Source organism: Urocitellus parryii, chromosome 9 (genome assembly GCF_045843805.1).
Source record: "Urocitellus parryii isolate mUroPar1 chromosome 9, mUroPar1.hap1, whole genome shotgun sequence".
In the NCBI taxonomy this organism is placed as follows: domain Eukaryota; kingdom Metazoa; phylum Chordata; class Mammalia; order Rodentia; family Sciuridae; genus Urocitellus; species Urocitellus parryii.
The window spans coordinates 96,055,185-96,075,831 of NC_135539.1; the positions used below are offsets into that span (position 1 = coordinate 96,055,185).

The 20,647-nt window shown below is 36.5% G+C and overlaps 1 protein-coding gene and 1 non-coding gene across 2 annotated transcripts in view; one reads left to right on the forward strand and one right to left on the reverse strand.

Moving 5' to 3' along the window:
* The window catches only part of Nvl (nuclear VCP like), a 113,293-nt gene that overhangs the window by 78,259 nt on the left and 14,387 nt on the right, over positions 1–20,647 (forward strand). Inside the window, exon 19 of the mRNA XM_026407153.2 lies at positions 6,235–6,341. Within this exon, the coding sequence (XP_026262938.2) occupies positions 6,235–6,341 (107 nt within the window). The remainder of the gene's footprint in view (positions 1–6,234; positions 6,342–20,647) is intronic.
* Trnav-cac (transfer RNA valine (anticodon CAC)) lies at positions 14,133–14,205 on the reverse strand. The gene has a single exon. It is a non-coding gene; the product is annotated as a tRNA-Val (tRNA).

Here is a 20,647-nt window from a genome sequence, read left to right on the forward strand (position 1 = left end):
CTCATTCACCTCTAAGAATTTTTAATCTCCTCCTTGATGTCTTTTGCAACCCATTGTTCAGTTTCCAGGTTTTGGAGTAGCTTTTATTTTTTATTTTATCATTGATTTCTAATTTTATTCCATTATGATATGATAGAATGCAGGGTAGTATCTCTACTTTTTTATATTTGCTAAGAGTTGCTTTGTGGCATAATATATGGTCTGTTTTAGAGAAGGATCCACGTGCTGTGAGAAGAAAGTGGATTCATTAATTGAAGGATGAAATATTCTATATATGTCAGTTAAGTCTATGTTATTGATTGTATTAGGTTTTTTTTCTTAAATTTTTTTTAGTTGTAGATGGACACAATACCTTTATTTAATTTATTTACTTTTATGTGTTGCTGGGAATCGAACCCAGACCTTCACACATGCAAGGCAATTGCTCTACCACTGAGCCATAACCCCAGCCCTATTGATTGTATTATTGAGTTCTGTAATTTCTTTGTTCAGCTTTTGTTTGGATGATCTATCCAGTGGTGATAGAAGTGTGTTAAAGTCACCCAGAATTATTGTGTTGTAGTCTATTTGACTCTTGAACTTGAGAAGAGTTTGATGAACGTAGATGTTCCATTGTTTGGGGCATATAAATTTTTCATTGATATGTCTTATTGATGAATGGTTCCGTTAAGCAGTATGAAATACCCTTCTTTATCCCTTTTGATTAACTTTGGCTTAAAGTCTACTTTATTTGATATGAGGATAGAAACCCCGGCTTGCTTCCTCAGCCCATATGAGTGTTCGGATTTTCCCCAACCTTTCACCTTCAGTCTGTGGATGTCTTTTTCTATGAGATGAGTCTCTTGGAGGCAGCATATTGTTGGGTCTGTTTTTTGTTTGTTTGTTTTTATTTTTATCCAATCTGCCTGTGTGTATCTTTTGATTGGTGAGTTTAGGCCATTAACATTCAGGGTTATTATTGAAACATGATTTTTATTCCCAGCATTTTTGTTTATCTTTTGTATTCAACTAACTTGGTTTCTCCTTTCATCAGTAGTTTTTCCTTTACTGTAATACCTCCCTTTGCTGATTTTCATTGTTGTTTTTCAATTCCTCTTTTTTTTTTTTTTTTAAGAGAGAGTGAGAGAGGAGAGAGAGAGAGAGAGAGAGAGAGAGAGAGAGAGAGAGAGAGAGAATTTTTTGATATTTATTTTTAAGTTCTCGGCGGACACAACATCTTTGTTGGTATGTGGTGCCGAGGATCGAACCCAGGCCGCACGCATGCCAGGCGAGCGTGCTACCGCTTGAGCCACATCCCCAGCCCCTTCAATTCCTCTTTATGGAGTATTTTGCTGAGGATGTTGTGTAGTGCAAGTTTTCGAGTTATAAATTCTTTTAACTTTTGCTTATCGTGGAAGGTTTTTTTACTTCATGATCAAATTTGTGGAAGGTTTTTTAATTTCATCATCAAATCTAAAGTTTAATTTTGCTGGACATAAGATACTTGGTTGGCATCTGTTTTCTTTCAGAGCTTGATATGTATTGATCCAGTATCTTCCAGCTTTCAGGGTCTGGGTTGAAAAATCTGCACATCTAATTGATTTCCCTCTACATGTAATCTGATTCCTTTCTCTCATGGCTTTTAATATTCTCTCTTTATTCTGTATGTTAGCCATTTTTATTATGTGTCTTGGTGTGGATCTGTTGTGATTTTGTATATTTGGCACCCTGTTACCCTCCTGAATTTGGTTTTCCAATTCATTCTTCGTGTTTGGAAACTTTTCTGATATTATTTCGTTGAGTAGATTGCTCATTCCTTTAGTTTGGAATTCTATGCTTTCCTTTTTCCCAGTAACTCTTAAATTTAGAGTTTTTATGCTATCCCATATTTCTTGAATGTTTTGCTCATGGTTTCTTACCATCTTCACTGTGTGGGCTACATTCTTTTCAAGATTATATATTTTGTCTTCATTGTCTGAGGTCCTTTCTTCCAAGTGGTTTAATCTGTCTGTGATGCTTTCAATTGAACTTTTAATTTGGTTTATTATTTCTTTCATTTCAAGGATTTCTGTTGTTTTTGTTTTTTTAGAACCTCTGTCTCTCTATTGAAGTAATCTTTTGCTTCCTTTATTTGTTCATGTAGCTCTGTCAAAATGATCTTTTGCTGCCTGTAGTTGCTCTCTTATATCATTCTTTAATTCACAGAACATTTTAATCATGTACATCCTGAACTCCTTCTCTGTCATTTCTTCTGCTGTGCTGGCCATGGATTCTAATAATGTGATATCTTGATATGTTTGGGGCACTCTCTTCCCTTGTCTTTCCATATTGCTTGTGTGTCTTCCCTTCTAGCACTGTGGATCCGAGTCTTATAGTGCCCCTGTAGGGATCTAATACCTCTCCTTTGAGGTGAAGGACAATGGTAACAGATTCCAATATAACCAATATACACCCTAAAAACAAATGTTTGCTGTTAAGAGGTTTATACTTTGGTCAAAATGTACAGAAATGGTGAATTCAGTTATTATCTACAATATACTCAGTAGGTTTATAAAAGTGTTTACAGTTTCTAATGGTGGACAAAGAACCAGAGGTGAGGAGTAGGATGATATGCTGAGGAGGTAGGAGGCCCACGATCTTGGATCTGTATTTCACACTTCTTAGGAAGTGTGGAAGAGAAATCTGACAAGGAAGGTTAGTAGGAGGAGAAGGGAGAGAAAGTAATTTTGAGTAGACAAGTAAGTGGGAAGACAGTAGAGTACATAAAACAAATATAGATATATATTAAGAAAAATAAAAAATGTTAAAATAGTAGAAATTGCTGGGAAAAATTTTTTTTAAAAAAAGAATATACACAACTGTAATATACTATTTAGAAGTCCCAGTCTTCAAAATCCTAATTCATGCAAAGTACTTGGTTTCACATATGGATGTGAGTGCGGGAGAATAGAGAGGGAGAGGAAAAAAAGAACTTGAAGGACGAAAGGTTAGGGATTGTTTTAGTTGGAGATCAGTATCTTTCCTGCTTTCCTTCTTATCTAATAGGTGGGGTCATCTGTTGTTATATAGTATCTCTGCCCTCAGGATGGTGAAGGTAACCAGGGTGTCATTGTGCCAGGGTAGCCGGGGAGAGGGGGTAGTTAGAAACTGAGTACCTGGCCAGCCAGAGTTCCAAGTTGGGATTTGCTCCCACTGAAAGTGATGAAGGTGACCCAAGGTGGAGGCGCCTGCTTTCATTGTTTGGGTGTCGGGTCGGTGGGGGGAGCCGAGTGATGGCATTGGACAAGAAGGTCAGAGACGAGCTCTGGCTTGCAGTATGTGGCTGTCAGCTTACTTCAGAGCCTGTGTGAAGTTCCCTGGTGTAGGCAGGCTACTCTGTGTAAGGGACTATCTGCTGCTGCAGCAACCAGGGGATCCCCATGTTGGTAGATGGGGGTCCACAAGGGAGTGGCAGCTAGAGTTCCTGCATGTGGGAAGCTGCCAGGTGTCATGCGTGGGAGCAGCATCCTGACACTGAGGCCTGGAGCCCTGGACGGGCACAGTAATCGTATCCTGCCCAGGAGTAGGAATATCACTACAGAGAGGCAGTATTCTCACTACTTGAGTCCTAGGTCATGGAGTGACACGGAATGCCACCTCTCTTGGCCCACCATCTTGGATCTATATTTATTTATTGTTATATGGTGCTGAGAATTGAACCCAAAGCCTCACACATGCTAGGCAAGCACTCTACCATTGATCCATAATCCCAATCCCTCAGCTATTACTTTTTTGAAAGTACTATCCACTGTTCCATCTCGGATTATTCTGAACCCTCTTCTCATGTGTGGTATAGCTGCAGTTAAACCAGCTGCCTGTACTTAGCTAGAGAAGATGCAGCTCTTTGTACTGCTAGGCCACAGATACCCTAGTTTGAGTCTATTCTGCACACTTGCATTTCTTTCTTCAAATGCCAGCCCTCCTAATTCTCAGTAGGAGAATTACCTGTTCTCACTCAGTGCACTGTGTAACTTGTTTAAAAAAATTAAAAAAGATACTCCTGTGCAGAGTATGTAGACTTTGAAACCCATATAGCCAAACCAGCTTCTTAACATTCTCTTCTACTTGATGGTGTCTGTTTCCTACCTGTAGCAGAAAAAAGTTTTTGCCCTCTAGATACGGCACAGCTGAAAAAATAAACAAGCAAATAAGCTTCCATCTGGACAAGAATTAGCTCTGCACTTTTATATTTGAGACTTTCTGGTTCAGAGTCTTTTGTTCATTCTAAGCCTTAAATAATTATTTAGCAGATAAAAGAATAGAGGACTAACAAAGAAGCTGTTTATTGTCTTACAGTAAGATATTTAGACACTTAAGGTCTAAGTTAAACAGACCTGTTCCCTCACTTCTAGTCTGACTGGTCTTGTATCAAGGTTGAATGCTTCTTGGAGGCAGTTGAACGCATGCTGTGGTCAGGCCTGTATACCTTGCCCTTTGACAGAGCACTACTTTTTTAAAAATTAACTTGGGCCCTGATTTGTAGGTAAGCTGGTATGTAGTAGACTCATAATTGTCTAATCAATCATAAGAAGATACCTCATTCTGTTTTCCATCTTTGTTTAGGTTTTTAAAAATTTTTACCCATTTTAGGCCTGCATTCTAATGATTTTTAGTATATTTGCAGAGTTATGCAGCCATCACAATTTAATTTTAGAAATATTTCCATTCTTAAAAATAAATCTTATACTTCTTAGCATTCATTCTCCTTACCTCATGTTCAGTTCTAGGTAACCACTAACTTACTATATCTATAAATTTGCCTATTCTATATATTTTACATAAAAGAAGTCATATAATGAGGGCTTTTTTGTCTGTTCTTTTACTTAAATATAAGATTCTCAAGGTTCATCCATGCTATAGAATATCTCAGTATGTCATCCCTTTTTATTTCCAGATAATAATTCATTTTATAGTTATACAAGTTTTTTTATTTACCAATTGATGGACATTATGAATAATACTACTATGAATATTCATGTGCAAGTTTTTGGTTTAATTTGGTTTAATTTCTCTTGAGATACATACCTAGGAATGGGAAGGGTAGCTAAGAAAGCTTAGGAAGGGAATCTCAGTAATTTTTAAGAATGCAAAGGGATGCTGAGACCAAAATGTTTAAGAACTTCTATACTATAGACAAGATGACCACTAGGCAGGTTTGTGTATACACACACACACACACACACACATATTTTAACTTATTTTCAAATGGTACATTTTGCCATCCCAAGAGAAATTCCAACAGTAGTTGAATATTCATAAAAGCATTGAATAAAGATATAGTTTCCATTTGGTGGTTAAACAGTAATACTAACAGATGGAATGTCAGCTACAAAGAGGATTAATTGTGCCTCTTTGTGGAGGAGGAAAATATTGTTTAAGTTGCAATATATTTATTAGAAACATGAATTTCATTATTTCTAGTTAGGTTTGTATATGAACAGTGGTCTTACCTTTGTGTCTTATAAGAGCTCTCAATTTCACTCTTAAATTAACTGTTGGAAATGATTTAGCTAAAAAATGGAGACTCTGTAGAGAAGTCAGGAATGCTCATAAGGAGCCTCCTGTCAGGCATGGGTGTGAGGCTTGCAGTGTTGCTGGCACCCAGAGACCAAGCACAAAAGAAGGCAAGAGACTTTCTTTGAGGAGACTCAGGAAAGAAGGCAGTGTCCTTTGAGAACTGCAATGGATATGAATGGGGGAGGGCATTTCAGAGGAAGACAGCGCTGAGAGCACAGAGAAGGAGGCTTGAAGCTTCTGGATCTTTTAGGGAACAGCAAGCCATCTGATAACTAGTGTTTTGGGCTGGAAGAAATCAAACTAGAAAGAAAGATGGTGAGGTCCTAAGGGCTTTCCTGCCATGGTTAGAAATGTAGCATCTACTTTGCAGGAAGGAGCAGGAGTGGAGAGAATGGACTTGTGTTTTAGGCAGGTAACCTTGGCAGCATTATAAGGGGAGGTTTACAAGCTGGACCAGTTAAGGGCTTATGTTTTCTTGAACTGATGGTTAAGGTAATCAGAGACAGACTTGATGGAACTTGTACCTATTTAGAGGGAAGGGGAGAAACCAGTCTGATGTTTTGGGGTGGGGGTTCATTATGTGTGATTCGGAATCCTGGAGAAAGAGCAGGTTTGGGGCTAGAAGGTGGGATGGACTTTTCAATTTTTTAAAAAATCTATTCTGTTTCATTTATTTAAGACTTGTTCTCCCTTCTCCAGATATCATCGACCCTGCCATTCTGCGCCCAGGTCGGCTGGACAAAACACTCTTTGTGGGTTTGCCACCCCCAGCAGACCGTCTTGCCATCTTAAAAACTATCACAAAAGTGAGTAAAGGAAATCGAATATTTTTGGATGTGTTTCTCTCAATAACTATAGTTACAATGGGTATTAATTCAGGATGCCTGAATACTTTCTTTACTCTAAATATTTGTCCAGTCTAGATCTCCCAAAAAGGAAGATGAACTTTTATTTTATCATTGAAAATCCTTTCCATTTTTATTTTTATTTGCTTAAAGTGAAGGCAACTTAAATAGATTAGAAAACTGAAAAAGCAGAGGGATATTTGGAGATATTGTTCAATTAATATATTAGACATATCACTGAAATCACATTTTCCATTCTTTTAGATGTGTGATTGTTACTTTTAGAAGAATTAACATTAGTTCATGTTTGAAATGGAATAGAAACATTTGGAGCTGAAAAGTAAATCGATGTAGGTCCAAAGTAAACATCCAGAGAAAAATTCAGTTTTGATAACACCATGTTGAATTTTGTCCTCCACGTTTATGTATTTCAACTTAAAAAAATTGTATAATATATTATAGTTATACAAAATATCGGGTTCATTTTGACATATTTATAACCACATATAACTTAGTTTGTTCCAATTCAATCCCTAGTTCTTCCCCTTTCCCCTCCCCTAGATCCCCTTCCTCTGCTCTGTCTTCTATGTATTTATCATTTTATTAATTTGTGTATTATAGTTATGTAAAAGTTAAATTCATTGTAACTGTTATTCATGCCTGCACATACTATAATTTTATTCTACGGTTTCTTTCCTTTCTCATCCTTACCCCTTTCCTCAGTCCCCTTCCTCTGTTCCACTGTTCTCCCATTTTCATGAGTTTTTTTGATTTTTAAAATCCTTACTTCTCTCCACTTTCTGCATATGAGAGAAAACTTTTGGGTCTTTGCCTTTTGAGTCTGGCTTATTTTCCTTAGCAAGATGTGCTGTACCAGTTCTACCCATTCACCTGCAAATTATATGTTTCATTCTTCTTTATTGCTGAGTAAATACCATAATTTCTTCATCTATTCATCTGTTGACAGGCTCCTAGACTTGTTCCATAACTTGGCTATTGTGAAATGTGCTGTTGTAAACATTGGCCTGCATGTATCCCTATCATAAGGAATTTTTTTTTAAGAGAGAGAGAGAGAATTTTAATATTTATTTTTTAGTTTTCAGCAGACACAACATCTTTATTTGTATGTGGTGTTGAGGATGGAACCCAGGCTGCACGCATGCCAGGCGAGCGCACTACCACTTGAGCCACATCCCCAGCCCTGCATGTATCCCTATAGAATGCTGATTTTAGTTCTTTTGGATAAATACCAAGAAATGCGATAGCTGGGTCACATGGTAGTTCCATTCCTAGTAGAATCCGTACTGATTCCCAAAGCAGTTTTACTAATTTGCAGACTCACAAACAATGAATGAGAGTACAATTTTCCCACATCCTCCCCACATTTCCCTCAGAATTATAGGTATCAATGACTTATTTGGACCTACCATATCCTATTTCCTCAGTGATTTTTCAAATTAAATAACATGCATTTTTACTCACAATATTTTTAGCAGAATATAATATTTTTCAGTAAGTTCGGGAGCAATATCCTCCAAAGTTTTTTTCTATACAATATTTAAGAATTATTTTAATCATAAATTACAGTGGCTTGACTTTTGACCCAAATGTAAGTATAAACACATCCAGTAAAAAACTGTTGCTATATATGTTTTCCAGCTTTTAAGATGCCTGTACAGAAGTAGGCAAGGTGGCACACACCAGTGCCTGGGAAGACTGAGGCAGGAGGATTGCAAGTTCAAAATGCCTCAACAGAAACGAGGTGCTAAGCAACTAATGAGACCCTGTCTCTAAATAAAATACAAAGTAGGGCTAGGGACATGGCTCAGTGATTGAGTGCCCCTGAGTTCAATCCTCAGGATCCCAAAAAAGAAAAAAGATGCCTATACAGAATTGATTTTTCTGTTTAAAAAAAAAAAAAAAAAAAAAACTAATAAGAATTGGACACAAAATAAAAAGGAGGAGGCAAGTCATCCCAGATTGTACTATGGCCAAATGATGTATATTGACATTTAGTGCAGACATTGCAAACCTCTCTATGCAGTAGGGTTGGTAGGTGATAGAGTGAATGAAAAAGGGGGAATAAACGTAATACATTATTTAAAGAAAGTTAATTTTATTTGAGAATTAAAAGAACAAATTAAAAGAGATTAACTTCTTATAAATATTTCTTTGTTATAAAAGGTTTTCTTTCCTAACGTTGCTCTGAGAGTTAAAAGGAAAAAAAGATTAGAAAACTGAGAAAGCAGAGGAAGTCATTATTATTATTATTATTATTGTTACAGATGGACACAATATCTTTATTTTGTTTATTTTTTTTTATGTGGTGCTGAAGATCGAACCCAGCACCGCACATGTGTGAGGCAAGCGCTCTGCCACTGAGCCACAACCCCAGCCCAAGTTATTATTTTTGAAGTGCAGATTTCATTTTAGACAAATCAGTTAAAAAGGTAATTAACAACATTCTTATCTTCCCTTCCACCACTGCACAGTTTTTGTTGCGTGTATATATGTCTGTGGCCAGTTTTATAACACTTACATTATGTCCAGCAGTCATAATCTTAGCTTAATATTTAAATAAATCTAGTACTCACAACAGCAATTTCACAAGTTTTTTCTATTTAATTTGTTTCATCTTTTTATCTGTATTTCCTTATTAGCTTTATTCTTTTATTCTGTTTATTAAGTATATTCTACTTTATTCCTTGAATTCTTTCCATGATTAAATATATCTGTTGTCTTTATATCTGGATAACAGGTTAGCTGGAAATAATTTTTGATTGGTCACAGTTTTCCCTATTGTCTTTGTAAATATTGCAGTGTGATTTTTTTTTTTTTTTTTTTTTTTTTTTTAATTCTGAATGTGTCTGTAAAGATGTTTGAGGCCTCTTCGTTGATCTCACTCACCTGGTGCCATGTTCCAGGAATACAGAGCACCATGAGAAATGGTGTAACTTTGTAATTCCTCCTGATTCTGCTGAAATCCCTTGATTAGTGTGTCTGAGGACTTTCTTTAACATTCTCTAAGGATATCCTCTCCACAGGCTACTTCTCTTAATATTTGAGTATCAGTGGACATCATAAGATTTTGTCACCTTACCTTTCCTCAGTGCTCCTTCCTGGCAATGTAGTCTTGATTATGAGCCACCCCAGAAGTTTCTCTTTCCATTCCCCTCCACTTTCAACATTTGCAAGATGCAGGTTTTCTCCTTTCTTTATTTGGTTGCTTTGAGTAGATTTTTAAACTTTTAACTTTTTAAAATAGATTCTTTGGATGATAACAAAGGAAAACCATGATCCAACTTTCACAGGCCATCATAACTTAAAACTGCATTGGCTAATATTCATAACTATCTCCAAAAGGAGGGAGGAACAGATGAGAAAAGAAGGCTGATCAGGCATTGTGGGTTAAAAAGCTCCCACTAATGAAGGACGGGGTGGAAGACAAGATGGTTCAACCAAAAACTGAAATTCAGCATACCAGAACTTAAGGCAATATCAGAGAATAGCAAAAGGGACTCAGATGGAAATTGTTTAAAGTTTTTAATTAATGGGACATTGGATTACTGTAGAGTTGAGGGAGAACATGAAGGCAGGTAAATTCTCTGCATGAGCATTACCCAAGTGATGATGTCTAAAAGGAAGTTGGATTCATGGCTGGGAGTTCATAAGAGTCCTCTGGTTGAGTTATAGCTTGTCTGTCATCGTCATATTACTGGTGAAAGCTGTGAAAACGCATTGCTTAGCTCACTGTTTGTCAGGACAGTTTTACCGCAACCCCACTCCACATTTTTTTAATTGTCTGTGAGATGTTTGTCTTCAGGAAAGGGAGTGTTGCTGCTGTCAAATATCCTACAGCAAACAGGAAAACCAAACACACTACCCAAAGATTTATCTAACACAAAATGCCAATATCCCAAGGCTAACAAAGCTTGCTTTATTCGTATGTACATGTTATCTGTACCAAGCAAATTTAATGGCATTTTCCTTCCATTTCCTTGGCTCCATCATTAAGAACTTCAGTAATGAGATTTTGTTCATTTTGGTTAGTATGTATTTAGATACATGTATATATAAGTAAGTCTATACACACACTCCTAGTTTCTCCATATGAATTTCCTGTAGTCATGGTAACAAATGAAAATGACACACTTGCATGTGGGATATCAAAGGAAATGAATAGAGTGCTGTCCATTTCTAGAAGAGAGGCTTACAAATTTGTTTGGAGCCTTACAAATTTGGATCCAAAAGAATGATCACCTCATCATTTCAGATACTGGTTCATTCCCATAATGATACCCACAACTTGGAGCAACTTTACACTTTCTTTTTCTAGAATTTCATCACCATTCCAAAAATTATGAACCCTCATACTAAGGTTTGAATGTTTCTACATATCTGCTTCAAGAATAAAATGATAAAGGAAATAATGTAATTCAATATTTACCTAAAATTAGCACTCTTTTTTTTAAATTTGTGTTTTTAGTTGTAGATGGACAGCATGCCTTTATTTTATTTATTTTTATGTGGTGCTGAGAATCGAACTCGTGCTGAGAATCAAACTGAGTGCCTCACATGTGCTCTTCCACTGAGCTATAGCCTCAGCCCCCAGCACTCTTTTACTTAGTCAACAAGTACTCACTAAAAATTAATTCTATCCTTGATTCTGTGTGTACTATTGAGCAGACCAAGAAACATAAGACCCAGTCTTTAGCAGTAAGGAGCTTGCCTTCAGATGAAAGATCATATGAATGTTTATGAAACAACAGACATATTAATCCACTCCTGAGGAGGGGAAAAAAAGGAAAGTGAGTACCCTAGCAATTTCAATTCTCTCATAGAAGTATAAAGAAAAAAGAAGGGCTGGGGATGTGGCTCAAGCGGTAGCGTGCTTGCCTGGCATGCGTGTGGCCCGGGTTCCATCCTCAGCACCACATACAAACAAAGATGTTGTGTCTGCCGAAAACTAAAAAAAATATATTAAAATTCCCGCTCTCAGAAAAGAAGAAAATACACTGAAATATTAATTGTGCTTGCTGTGGGATTATAGAGTTTTTTGGCTATGTTAGTGTAGTCTAGCCAATGAGCCCCAGGAATACAGTTGAGCAGGTGAGGCCTGTTGTTAGGGAGAGTACACTCCAAGATAACAGGGGAAGGGGGCATTTAAGTAAGAAGGTGTAAGAAAGGACTAAATGTTTGGGGTTTATGTTAGATTTGGGACAGGTTTATTATGGAGCCTTGCTCTCAATTGTTTTTAGAAAGCAGCTGTCATTCTGTGGGTTGGTATCCTCTTAAATTACCTAGAAGGGAGAAAGACCTGTGATTGGTAAAGAAACAGCAGTTCTTTCTGTTGGCTAGGGTGGAGGATTGTTTGGTCATTTCTCTCTTGGACAGTGTTCATGCTGTATCCGTGCTTGGACTTTACAGAGTAGCCTTTTTGTCTTGATCCATCAGGGTCACATAGTGTCCTTGTCTGAAGTCCACGTTCTAAGAGAATATTTCTGTTTAGCAGCAGCTTCCCTGTAAGGAATGCCACAGCTTTCCTGTGAGGGCCCAGCCAGCCTAGAGCACCAGCAGGGTCCACCTAATTATCTCAGGCCACATGCTGCATGTTAGGGTCTCCTTTTCTCTTTCTCACCTGCTTTACATTTGTAGATTTTTCTATCTTGACCGTGTATGTGTATATTCTGTCTGTTTGCAAGAAGAATCATCTGGTATAAATGTGGAGGTAAGAGAGGAGCTGAGAATTAGATGGAAAAGGCCTACAGCCTCTGAGCACAGAGTTCTGAATATGGAAGGAAGGAAAAATCCAAAAGAGACATTTTTATAGAAAAACAATTTAACTTTGAAAGCAACTTTTATAGCATTGTGGCTTAGGCCCTTCTCAGTTTCAGCATACGTGTGTGCTAAACATAGGCTGGGTTGGGGGAGTTTATTCTCTTTTACTTTAGAGTGTATTTTTACTTACTTCCTGGGTGTGCCCTGTTCTCAGCCTTGGAACCTTGCTGAACAGACCTGCTCAGGAGGAGCAGTAGCCTCATCCAGCCATCCTTTTTGCCCTGATGGCTCCCATCCTCCTGGTGCCTCTAAGGAGAATGGCTCCACATTCCCATCTTCCCTCCTCCCTCCAGAGTTCATGATTGAGTTTATTTAAAGAATATGTTGACCTAGCAGCTCAGGAGGCTGAGGCTGAGGGAGGAGAATCGCGAGTTCAAGCCAGACTCAGCAATGGTGAGGCGCTAAGCAACTCAGTGAGTCCTTGTCTCTAAATAAAATACAAAAAAGGGCTGGGGATGTGCCTTAGTGGTTGAGTGCCCCTCAGTTCAATTCCCAGTACTCCCCACCCCACCTAAAAAAGAATGTGATGATAGCTAAAAGCAGGGCACAAGTAGAGGAAGGAAGATATCTCATCTAGAGGGATAATTCATATGTGGACAGAGGTCCACATATATTCTCGGTAAATCAACAGAAAGTGATACAGATTGGTTTTTCATGGACTGAACATGTAGCTTAGTTAACACACTAGCCTTGTATGTGCAAGGCTGCAGGTTTGATCACCAGCATCACAAAATAAATAAATGTGCGTATGTGCATGTTTGTGTTTGTGAAAGTGAGAGAAAAAGCAATATCATTTTTAAAAACATCTTTCAGTGCTTAATCTGTTTCAAAGTTGCTGACTTTTGACTTTAATTCTCTAGATTATCTTATATAGTTTTTTTCTCTATTAATATCTGAGAGAGTGGACTAAAATTGTATAGTCTTAAAAATATGAAATGATTTGTGGATTGGATCAACTTCTTGGTATCTTTTAGAATCTGAGTTTCTTTAGGAAGGACAGGATGACATTCTAGTCTTTGTAGATATTTTCTGGTGATGATTTTGTTTTTTTTTTTTCCACATAAGATTTGTATTAGACATACAGTAAAGGGAAGTTTGAACATATTTTTAAATGGAAAGTGTTAAAAAGTAAAGACTATTCATAAAAATAAGAATCACTTTTTTCCTCCATGTTGAAATTAAAGAATTATAAGAATTTTTACCTATTTTACCATAGCTTCATAGATTCCACTAGAGAAGTGAATTATGTGGGTTATTTTAATTCTTAAAGAAGACCATATACATATGCAATTTTACCTCAAGTATAAAATAATATATGTTCAATGTAGTTCAATATTCATTTCTCCCTAATTCACAGTCATTTTTTTGGCCATGATGATATGTTTAATAAGAGGTATGTTGCTGAAAACCACCTTGGACAAGTAGATTTTATATATATATATATATGTATATGCACATACATGTATATACACACACACACACACACATATATAATATAGGTGGAAACAATATCTTTATTTTATATTTATGTGGTGCTAAGGATCGAACCCAGTGCCTCACACGTGCTAGGCAAGCACTCTACCTCTGGGTCACAACCCCAACTCTAGACAAGTAGATTTTTCTACAACTTTTTTTTTTTTTTTTTAAGAAAGAGAGAGAGAGAATTTAAAAAAATATATATTTATTTTTTAGTTTTTGGCAGACACAACATCTTTGTTTTTGTGTGGTGCTGAGGATCAAACCCGGGCCGCACGCATGCCAGGTGAGCGCGCTACCGCTTGAGCCACATCCCCAGCCCCTTTCCCACAACTTTTATTTTTTCATTTTAAGTGTCATTAAAACTTATTCTTTTTTAAAAAATATTCTTTTAGCTGTAGATGGACATAATACCTTTATTTTTATTTGTTTATTTTTATGTGGTGCTAGGGATTGAACCTAGGGTCTCATGCATGTGAGGCAAGCGCTCTACCACTGAGCTACAACCCCAGCCCCTAAAACTTACTCTTATTTCATAAAACCACAAAGGTTATTTTTTTTATTGGTTGTTCAAAACATTACAAAGCTCATGACATATCATCTTTCATACATTTGATTCAAGTGGGTTATGAACTCCCATTTTTACCCCAAATACAAGTTGCAGAATCACATCGGTTACACATCCACATTTTTACATAATGCCATATTAGTAACTGTTGTATTCTGCTACCTTTCCTATCCCCTGTCCCCCCTCCCCTTCCCTCTCATCTTCCCTCTCTACCCCATCTGCTGTTATTCAGTTCTCTCCCTTGTTTTTTTTTCCCCCTTTCCCCTCACAAACTCTTATATGTAATTTTGTGTAACAATGAGGGTCTCCTTCCATTTCCATACAGTTTCCCTTTTCTCTCCCTTTCTCTCCCCCCACTCATCTCTGTTTAACGTTAATATTTTCCTCATGCTCTTCCTCCCTGTTCTGTTCTTAGTTGCTTTCTTTATATCAAAGAAGACATTTGGCATTTGTTTTTTAAGGATTGGCTAGCTTCACTTAGCATTATCTGCTCTAATGCCATCCATTTCCCTGCAAATTCCACGATTTTGTCGTAATACTCCATTGTGTATAAATGCCACATTTTTTTTTATCCATTCATCTATTGAAGGGCATCTCGGTTGATTCCAGAGTCTAGCTATTGTGAATTGTGCTGCTATGATCATTGATGTAGCAGTATCCCTATAGTATGCTCTTTTAAGGTCCTCAGGGAATAGACTGAGAAGGGCGATAGCTGGGTCAAATGGTGGTTCCATTCCCAGCTTTCCCAGGAATCTCCATACTGCTTTCCATATTGGCTGCACCAATTTGCAGTCCCACCAGCAATGTACAAGTGTATCCTTTGCCCCACATCCTCGCCAGCACTTATTGTTGTTTGACTTCATAATGGCTGCCAATCTTACTGGAATGAGATGGTATCTTAGGATGGTTTTGATTTGCATTTCTCTGACTGCTAGAGATGGTGAGCATTTTTTCATGTACTTGTTGATTGATTGTATGTCCTCCTCTGAGAAGTGTCTGTTCAGGTCCTTGGCCCATTTGTTGATAGGGTTATTTGTTATCTTATTGTTTAATTTTTTGAGTTCTTTGTATATTCTGGATATTAGGGCTCTATCTGAAGTGTGAGGAGTAAAAATTTGTTCCCAGGATGTAGGTTCCCTATTTACCTCTCTTATTGTTTCTCTTGCTGAGAAAAAACATTTTAGTTTAAGTAAGTCCCGTTTGTTTATTCTTGTATTTAACTCTTGGGCTATGGGCGTCCTATTAAGGAATTTGGAGCCCGACCCCACAATATGTAGATCGGAGCCAACTTTTTCTTCTGTCAGGCGCAGAGTCTCTGATTTGATATCAAGCTCTTTGATCCATTTTGAATTAACTTTTGTGCATGGTGAGAGAAAGGGGTTCAGCTTCATTTTGTTGCATATGGATTTCCAGTTTTCTAGCACCATTTGTTGAAGATGCTATCCTTTTTCCTTTGCATGCTTTTAGCCCCTTTATCAAATATAAGAAAGTTATAATTTTGTGGATTAGTCTCTGTGTCCTCTATTCTATACCATTGGTCCACCTGCCTGTTTTGGTACCAGTACCATGCTGTTTTTGTTACTATTGCTCTGTAGTACAGTTTGAAATCTGGTATCGCTATACCTCCAGATTCACACTTCCTGTTTAGAATTGCTTTTGCTATTCTGGGTCTTTTGTTTTTCCATATGAATTTCATGATAGCTTTATGTATTTCTACAAGAAATGCCGTTGGGATTTTGATTGGCATTGCGTTGAACCTGTAGAGAACTTTGGGTAATATCCCCATTTTGATGATGTTAGTTCTGCCTATCCATGAACAAGGTACATTTTTCCATCTTCTAAGATCTTCTTCTATCTCTCTCTTTAGGGTTCTGTAGTTTTCTTTTTTTTTTTTTTTTAAAAAAAAACATTTATTTATTTATTTATTTTAGTTCTCGGCGTACACAACATCTTTGTTGTATGTGGTGCTGAGGATCGAACCCGGGCCGCACGCATGCCAGGCGAGCGCGCTACTGCTTGAGCCACATCCCCAGCCCCTGTAGTTTTCATTGTATAAATCTTTCACCTCTTTTGTTAGGTTGATTCCCAAGTATTTTTTTTTTTTTTTGAGGATATTGTGAATGGAGTGGTTTTCCTCATTTCCATTTCAGAAGTTTTGTTGCTGATATACAAGAATGCCTTTGATTTATGCGTGTTGATTTTAAATCCTGCAACTTTGCTGAATTCATTTATTAGTTCTAGTAGTTTCTTTGTAGACCCTTTTGGGTCTTCTAGGTATAGGATCATGTTGTCCGAAAATAGTGATATTTTAAGTTCTTCTTTTCCTATTTTTATGCCTTTAGTTTCTTTTGTCTGTCTAATTGCTCTGGCTAGTATTTCAAGGACTAAATTAAATAGAAGTGGTGAGAGAGGGCATCCCTGTCTTGTTCCAGATTTTAGCGGGAATGCCTTCAGTTTTTCTCCATTTAGAATGATGCTAGCCTGAGGCTTAGCATATATAGCTTTTACAGTGTTGAAGTAAGTTCCTGTTATCCCTAGTTTTTCTAGTGTTTTGAACATAAAGGGATGCTGTACTTTGTCGAATGCTTTTTCTGCATCTATCGAGACGATCATATGGTTCTTATCTTTAAGTCTATTGATGTGGTGAATAACATTTATTGATTTCCGTATATTGAACCAGCCTTGCATCCCAGGGATGAATCCTACTTGATCATGGTGCACAATTTTTTTGATATGCTTGTATTCGATTCGCCAGGATTTTATTGAGAAGTTTTGCATCTATGTTCATTAGAGATATTGGTCTGTAGTTTTCTTTTTTTTAGTGTCTTTGTCTGGTTTCGGGATCAGGGTGATGTTGGCCTCATAGAATGAATTTGGAAGAGCTCCTTCTTTTTCTATTTCTTGAAATAGCTTGAAAAGTATTGGTATTAATTCTTCTTTGAAGGTTTTGTAAAACTCCGCTGTATACCCATCTGGTCCAGGGCTTTTCTTGGTTGGTAGTCTTTTGATGGCTTCTTCTATTTCTTCCTTTGTTATTGGTCTGTTTAAATTGTGTGTGTCTTCCTGACTAAATCTGGGCAGATCATATGACTTAAGAAATTTATCGATATCTTCACTGTCTTCTATTTTATTAGAATATAGGGTTTCAAAATACTTTCTAATTATCTTCTGTATTTCTGTAGTGTCTGTTGTGATATTGCCTTTTTCATCCCGTATGTTAGTAATTGGAGTTGTCTCTCTTCTTCTCTTCGTTAGCATGGCTAAGGGTCTGTCGATCTTATTTATTTTTTCAAAGAACTAACTTTTAGTTTTATCAATTTTTTCAATGTTTTTTTTTTTGTTTCAATTTCGTTGATTTCCGCTCTGATTTTAATTATTTCTTGTCTTCTGCTATATTTGCTGTTGTTTTGCTCTTCCTTTTCTAGGGTTTTGAGATGTAGTGTGAGTTCATTTATTTGTTGGTTTTTTTCTTTTTTTGAGGAATGAACTCCAGAAAATGAATTTCCCTCTTAAAACTGCTTTCATTGTGTCCCATAGATTCCGGTATGTTGTGTCTGAATTGTTGTTTATCTCTAAGAATTTTTTGATTTCCTCCTTTATGTCTTCTGTAACCCATTGATCATTCAGTAACATATTGTTTATTTTGCATGTGATGCAGGATTTTTCCTTCCTTCTTTTATCATTGATTTCCAGTTTCATTCCATTATGATCAGATACGGTGCATGGTATTATCTCCACACCTTTATATTTACTAAGAGTTGCCCTATGGCATAATATATGATCTATCTTTGAGTAAGATCCATGTGCTGCTGAGAAGAACGTGTATCCACTTGATGATGGTTGATATATTCTATATATGTCGGTTAAGTCTAGGTTATTGATTGTATCATTGAGTTCTATAGTTTCTTTATTCAGCTTTTGTCTGGAGGATCTGTCTAATGGCGAGAGCGGTGTGTTGAAGTCACCCATAATTATTGTGTTGTGGTCTATTTGACTCTTGAACTTGAGGAGAGTTTGTTTTATGAACGTTGCCGCACCATTGTTTGGTGCATACAAATTGATAATTGTTATGTCTTGTTGGTGGATGATTCCTTTTAACAGGATATGGTGTCCTTCTTTATCCCTTTTGATTAACTTAGGTTTGAAGTTGATTTTATTCGATATATGTATGGCCACTCCTGCTTGCTTCCGAGGATCATGTGAGTTGTATGATTTTTCCCAACTTTTCACCTTCAGCCTGTGTATGTCTTTTCCTATCATATGAGTCTCCTGAAGGCAGCATATTGTTGGATTTGTTTTTTTGATCCAGGTTACTAGCTTGTGTCTCTTGATTGGTGAGTTTAGTCCATTAACATTTAAGGTTACAATTGAAATATGATTTGTACTTCCAGTCATGTTTATTTATTTATTTATTTTAGTTTGGCTAGTTTTTACTTTTTGGTTATTTTCCTCCCCCTTTACTGAGATACCTCCCGCTGTTAGTTTTGGGCACTATTTTTCCATTCCTCTTCTTGTAGAATTTTGCCCAAAATGCTTTGCAGTGCTGGTTTTCTGGCTGCGAATTCTTTTAGCTTTTGTTTATGGTGAAAGATTTTAATTTCATTGTCAAATCTAAAGCTTAATTTTGCTGGATACAGTATTCTTGGTTGGAATCCATTATTTTTCAGCATTTGAAATACATTGTTCCAGGATCTTCTTGCTTTCAAAGTCTGTGATGAAAAATCAGTCCTTAACCTGATTGGTTTACCCCTGAATGTAATCTACCTCCTTTCTCTCGTAGCTTTTAATATTCTCTCCTTGTTCTGTATGTTGGCTATCTTCATAATTATATGTCTTGGAGTTGGTCTATTACGGTTTTGGATGTTTGGAGTCCTGTATGCTTCCAGGATTTGGCAATCCATTCCATCTTTCATCTCTGGGAAGTTTTCTAGGATTATTTCATTTAGTAAGTTGTCCATTCCTTTGGTTTGAACCTCTGTGCCTTCTTCTATCCCAGTGATTCTCAAATTTGGTTTTTTGATGAGATCCCATATCTCTTGGATAGCTTGCTCGTGAGAGTTAAGCATTTTTTCTGTGTTGACTATATTCTTTTCAAGTTGATTAACTTTGTCTTCATTATCTGATGTTCTGACTTCTACTTGATCTAGTCTATTTGTAATATTCTCGTTAGAGTTTTTAATCTGGTTTATGGTTTCTTGCATTTCTAGGGTTACTGTTTGTTTTTTTTTTAAGATCTCTATCTCCTGGTAAAGCTCGTTCTTTGCAGTTTGAATTTGTTTGTTTAGTTCGTTTTCAAAATATACTTTCAATGCTTGGACTTGCTGTCTCATGTCTTCTCTAATATTCCATTCGATCTGAGTTAGGTATGCCTTGATTTCTTTCCCTGTCCATGTTTCTGATGCTTCTAGGTCCTCCTGTAGATGTAACTTGTCCTGCATTATCTGTAATCCTTTTTTCCCTTGTTTTTTCATGTTGTTCACGTTCACAAAGGTTATTTAATGTCTGCAAATACTTTGAGAGAAAGCATATAGGCTTTAAAGTCATGATAAAAATACCACTAAAAAGCCGTATTCACAAAATGATGGATTTTTTAGACATACTTCTGCTGGAGGTAGTGGCATTCTCTTATAGTTCCAACTACCCCGAAAGTTGAGGTAGGAAAATTCCTTGAGCCAAGGATTTCAAGGCCAGCCTTTGGGGAGACCCTGTCTCAATGAATAGAAAAAACTCCATCATCTCAAGACTACAACATATATTAACATTTCACCTAAATGTTATCTATTAAATTCTTATGACTGGTGTAGTGGTTTCTTATTAAAAATCTGATGTAATATTAACTAGCATTTATTAAGTATTTACTCTTCTTTTGGTATTGTTTCTACTTTAATCTATGAATATGCTTACACTTTGTACCCTTTGAAGTGTTTGAATACTTAAATATTTTACTGATAGGCAAACTGTAGCCAAAAAAATAGGATACAAAATTGTGTTTTATGTGTATGTTCAAAAGCCGAAGAAAATGCAAAATTAATATTATTATGTTATGAAGATGTGACCTGTTAATTTTTTCTTCTTCAGTTTTTTAGTCTGCTATGTAAATAAAATTAATCACTGATTCTAGATTCTCTGTAACTAAGAGTAGATTTGTGTGACCAAATTAAAAATAATAAAAGTATAAAAGTAGTATTATATCTTTAATTATTTTTGTACATGTGATTCCATAACACATTGCTTTATTCAGAATTATAGAAAGTATTAGTGGAAATTAACTAATTCTTTTTCTCTAAATTGTGGTACAATGTACATAAAATTTACTGTTTTCTAATATGTGGTTCTGTGGCATTGAACACATCCACGTTGTTGTGCAACCATCACCACCATCCAT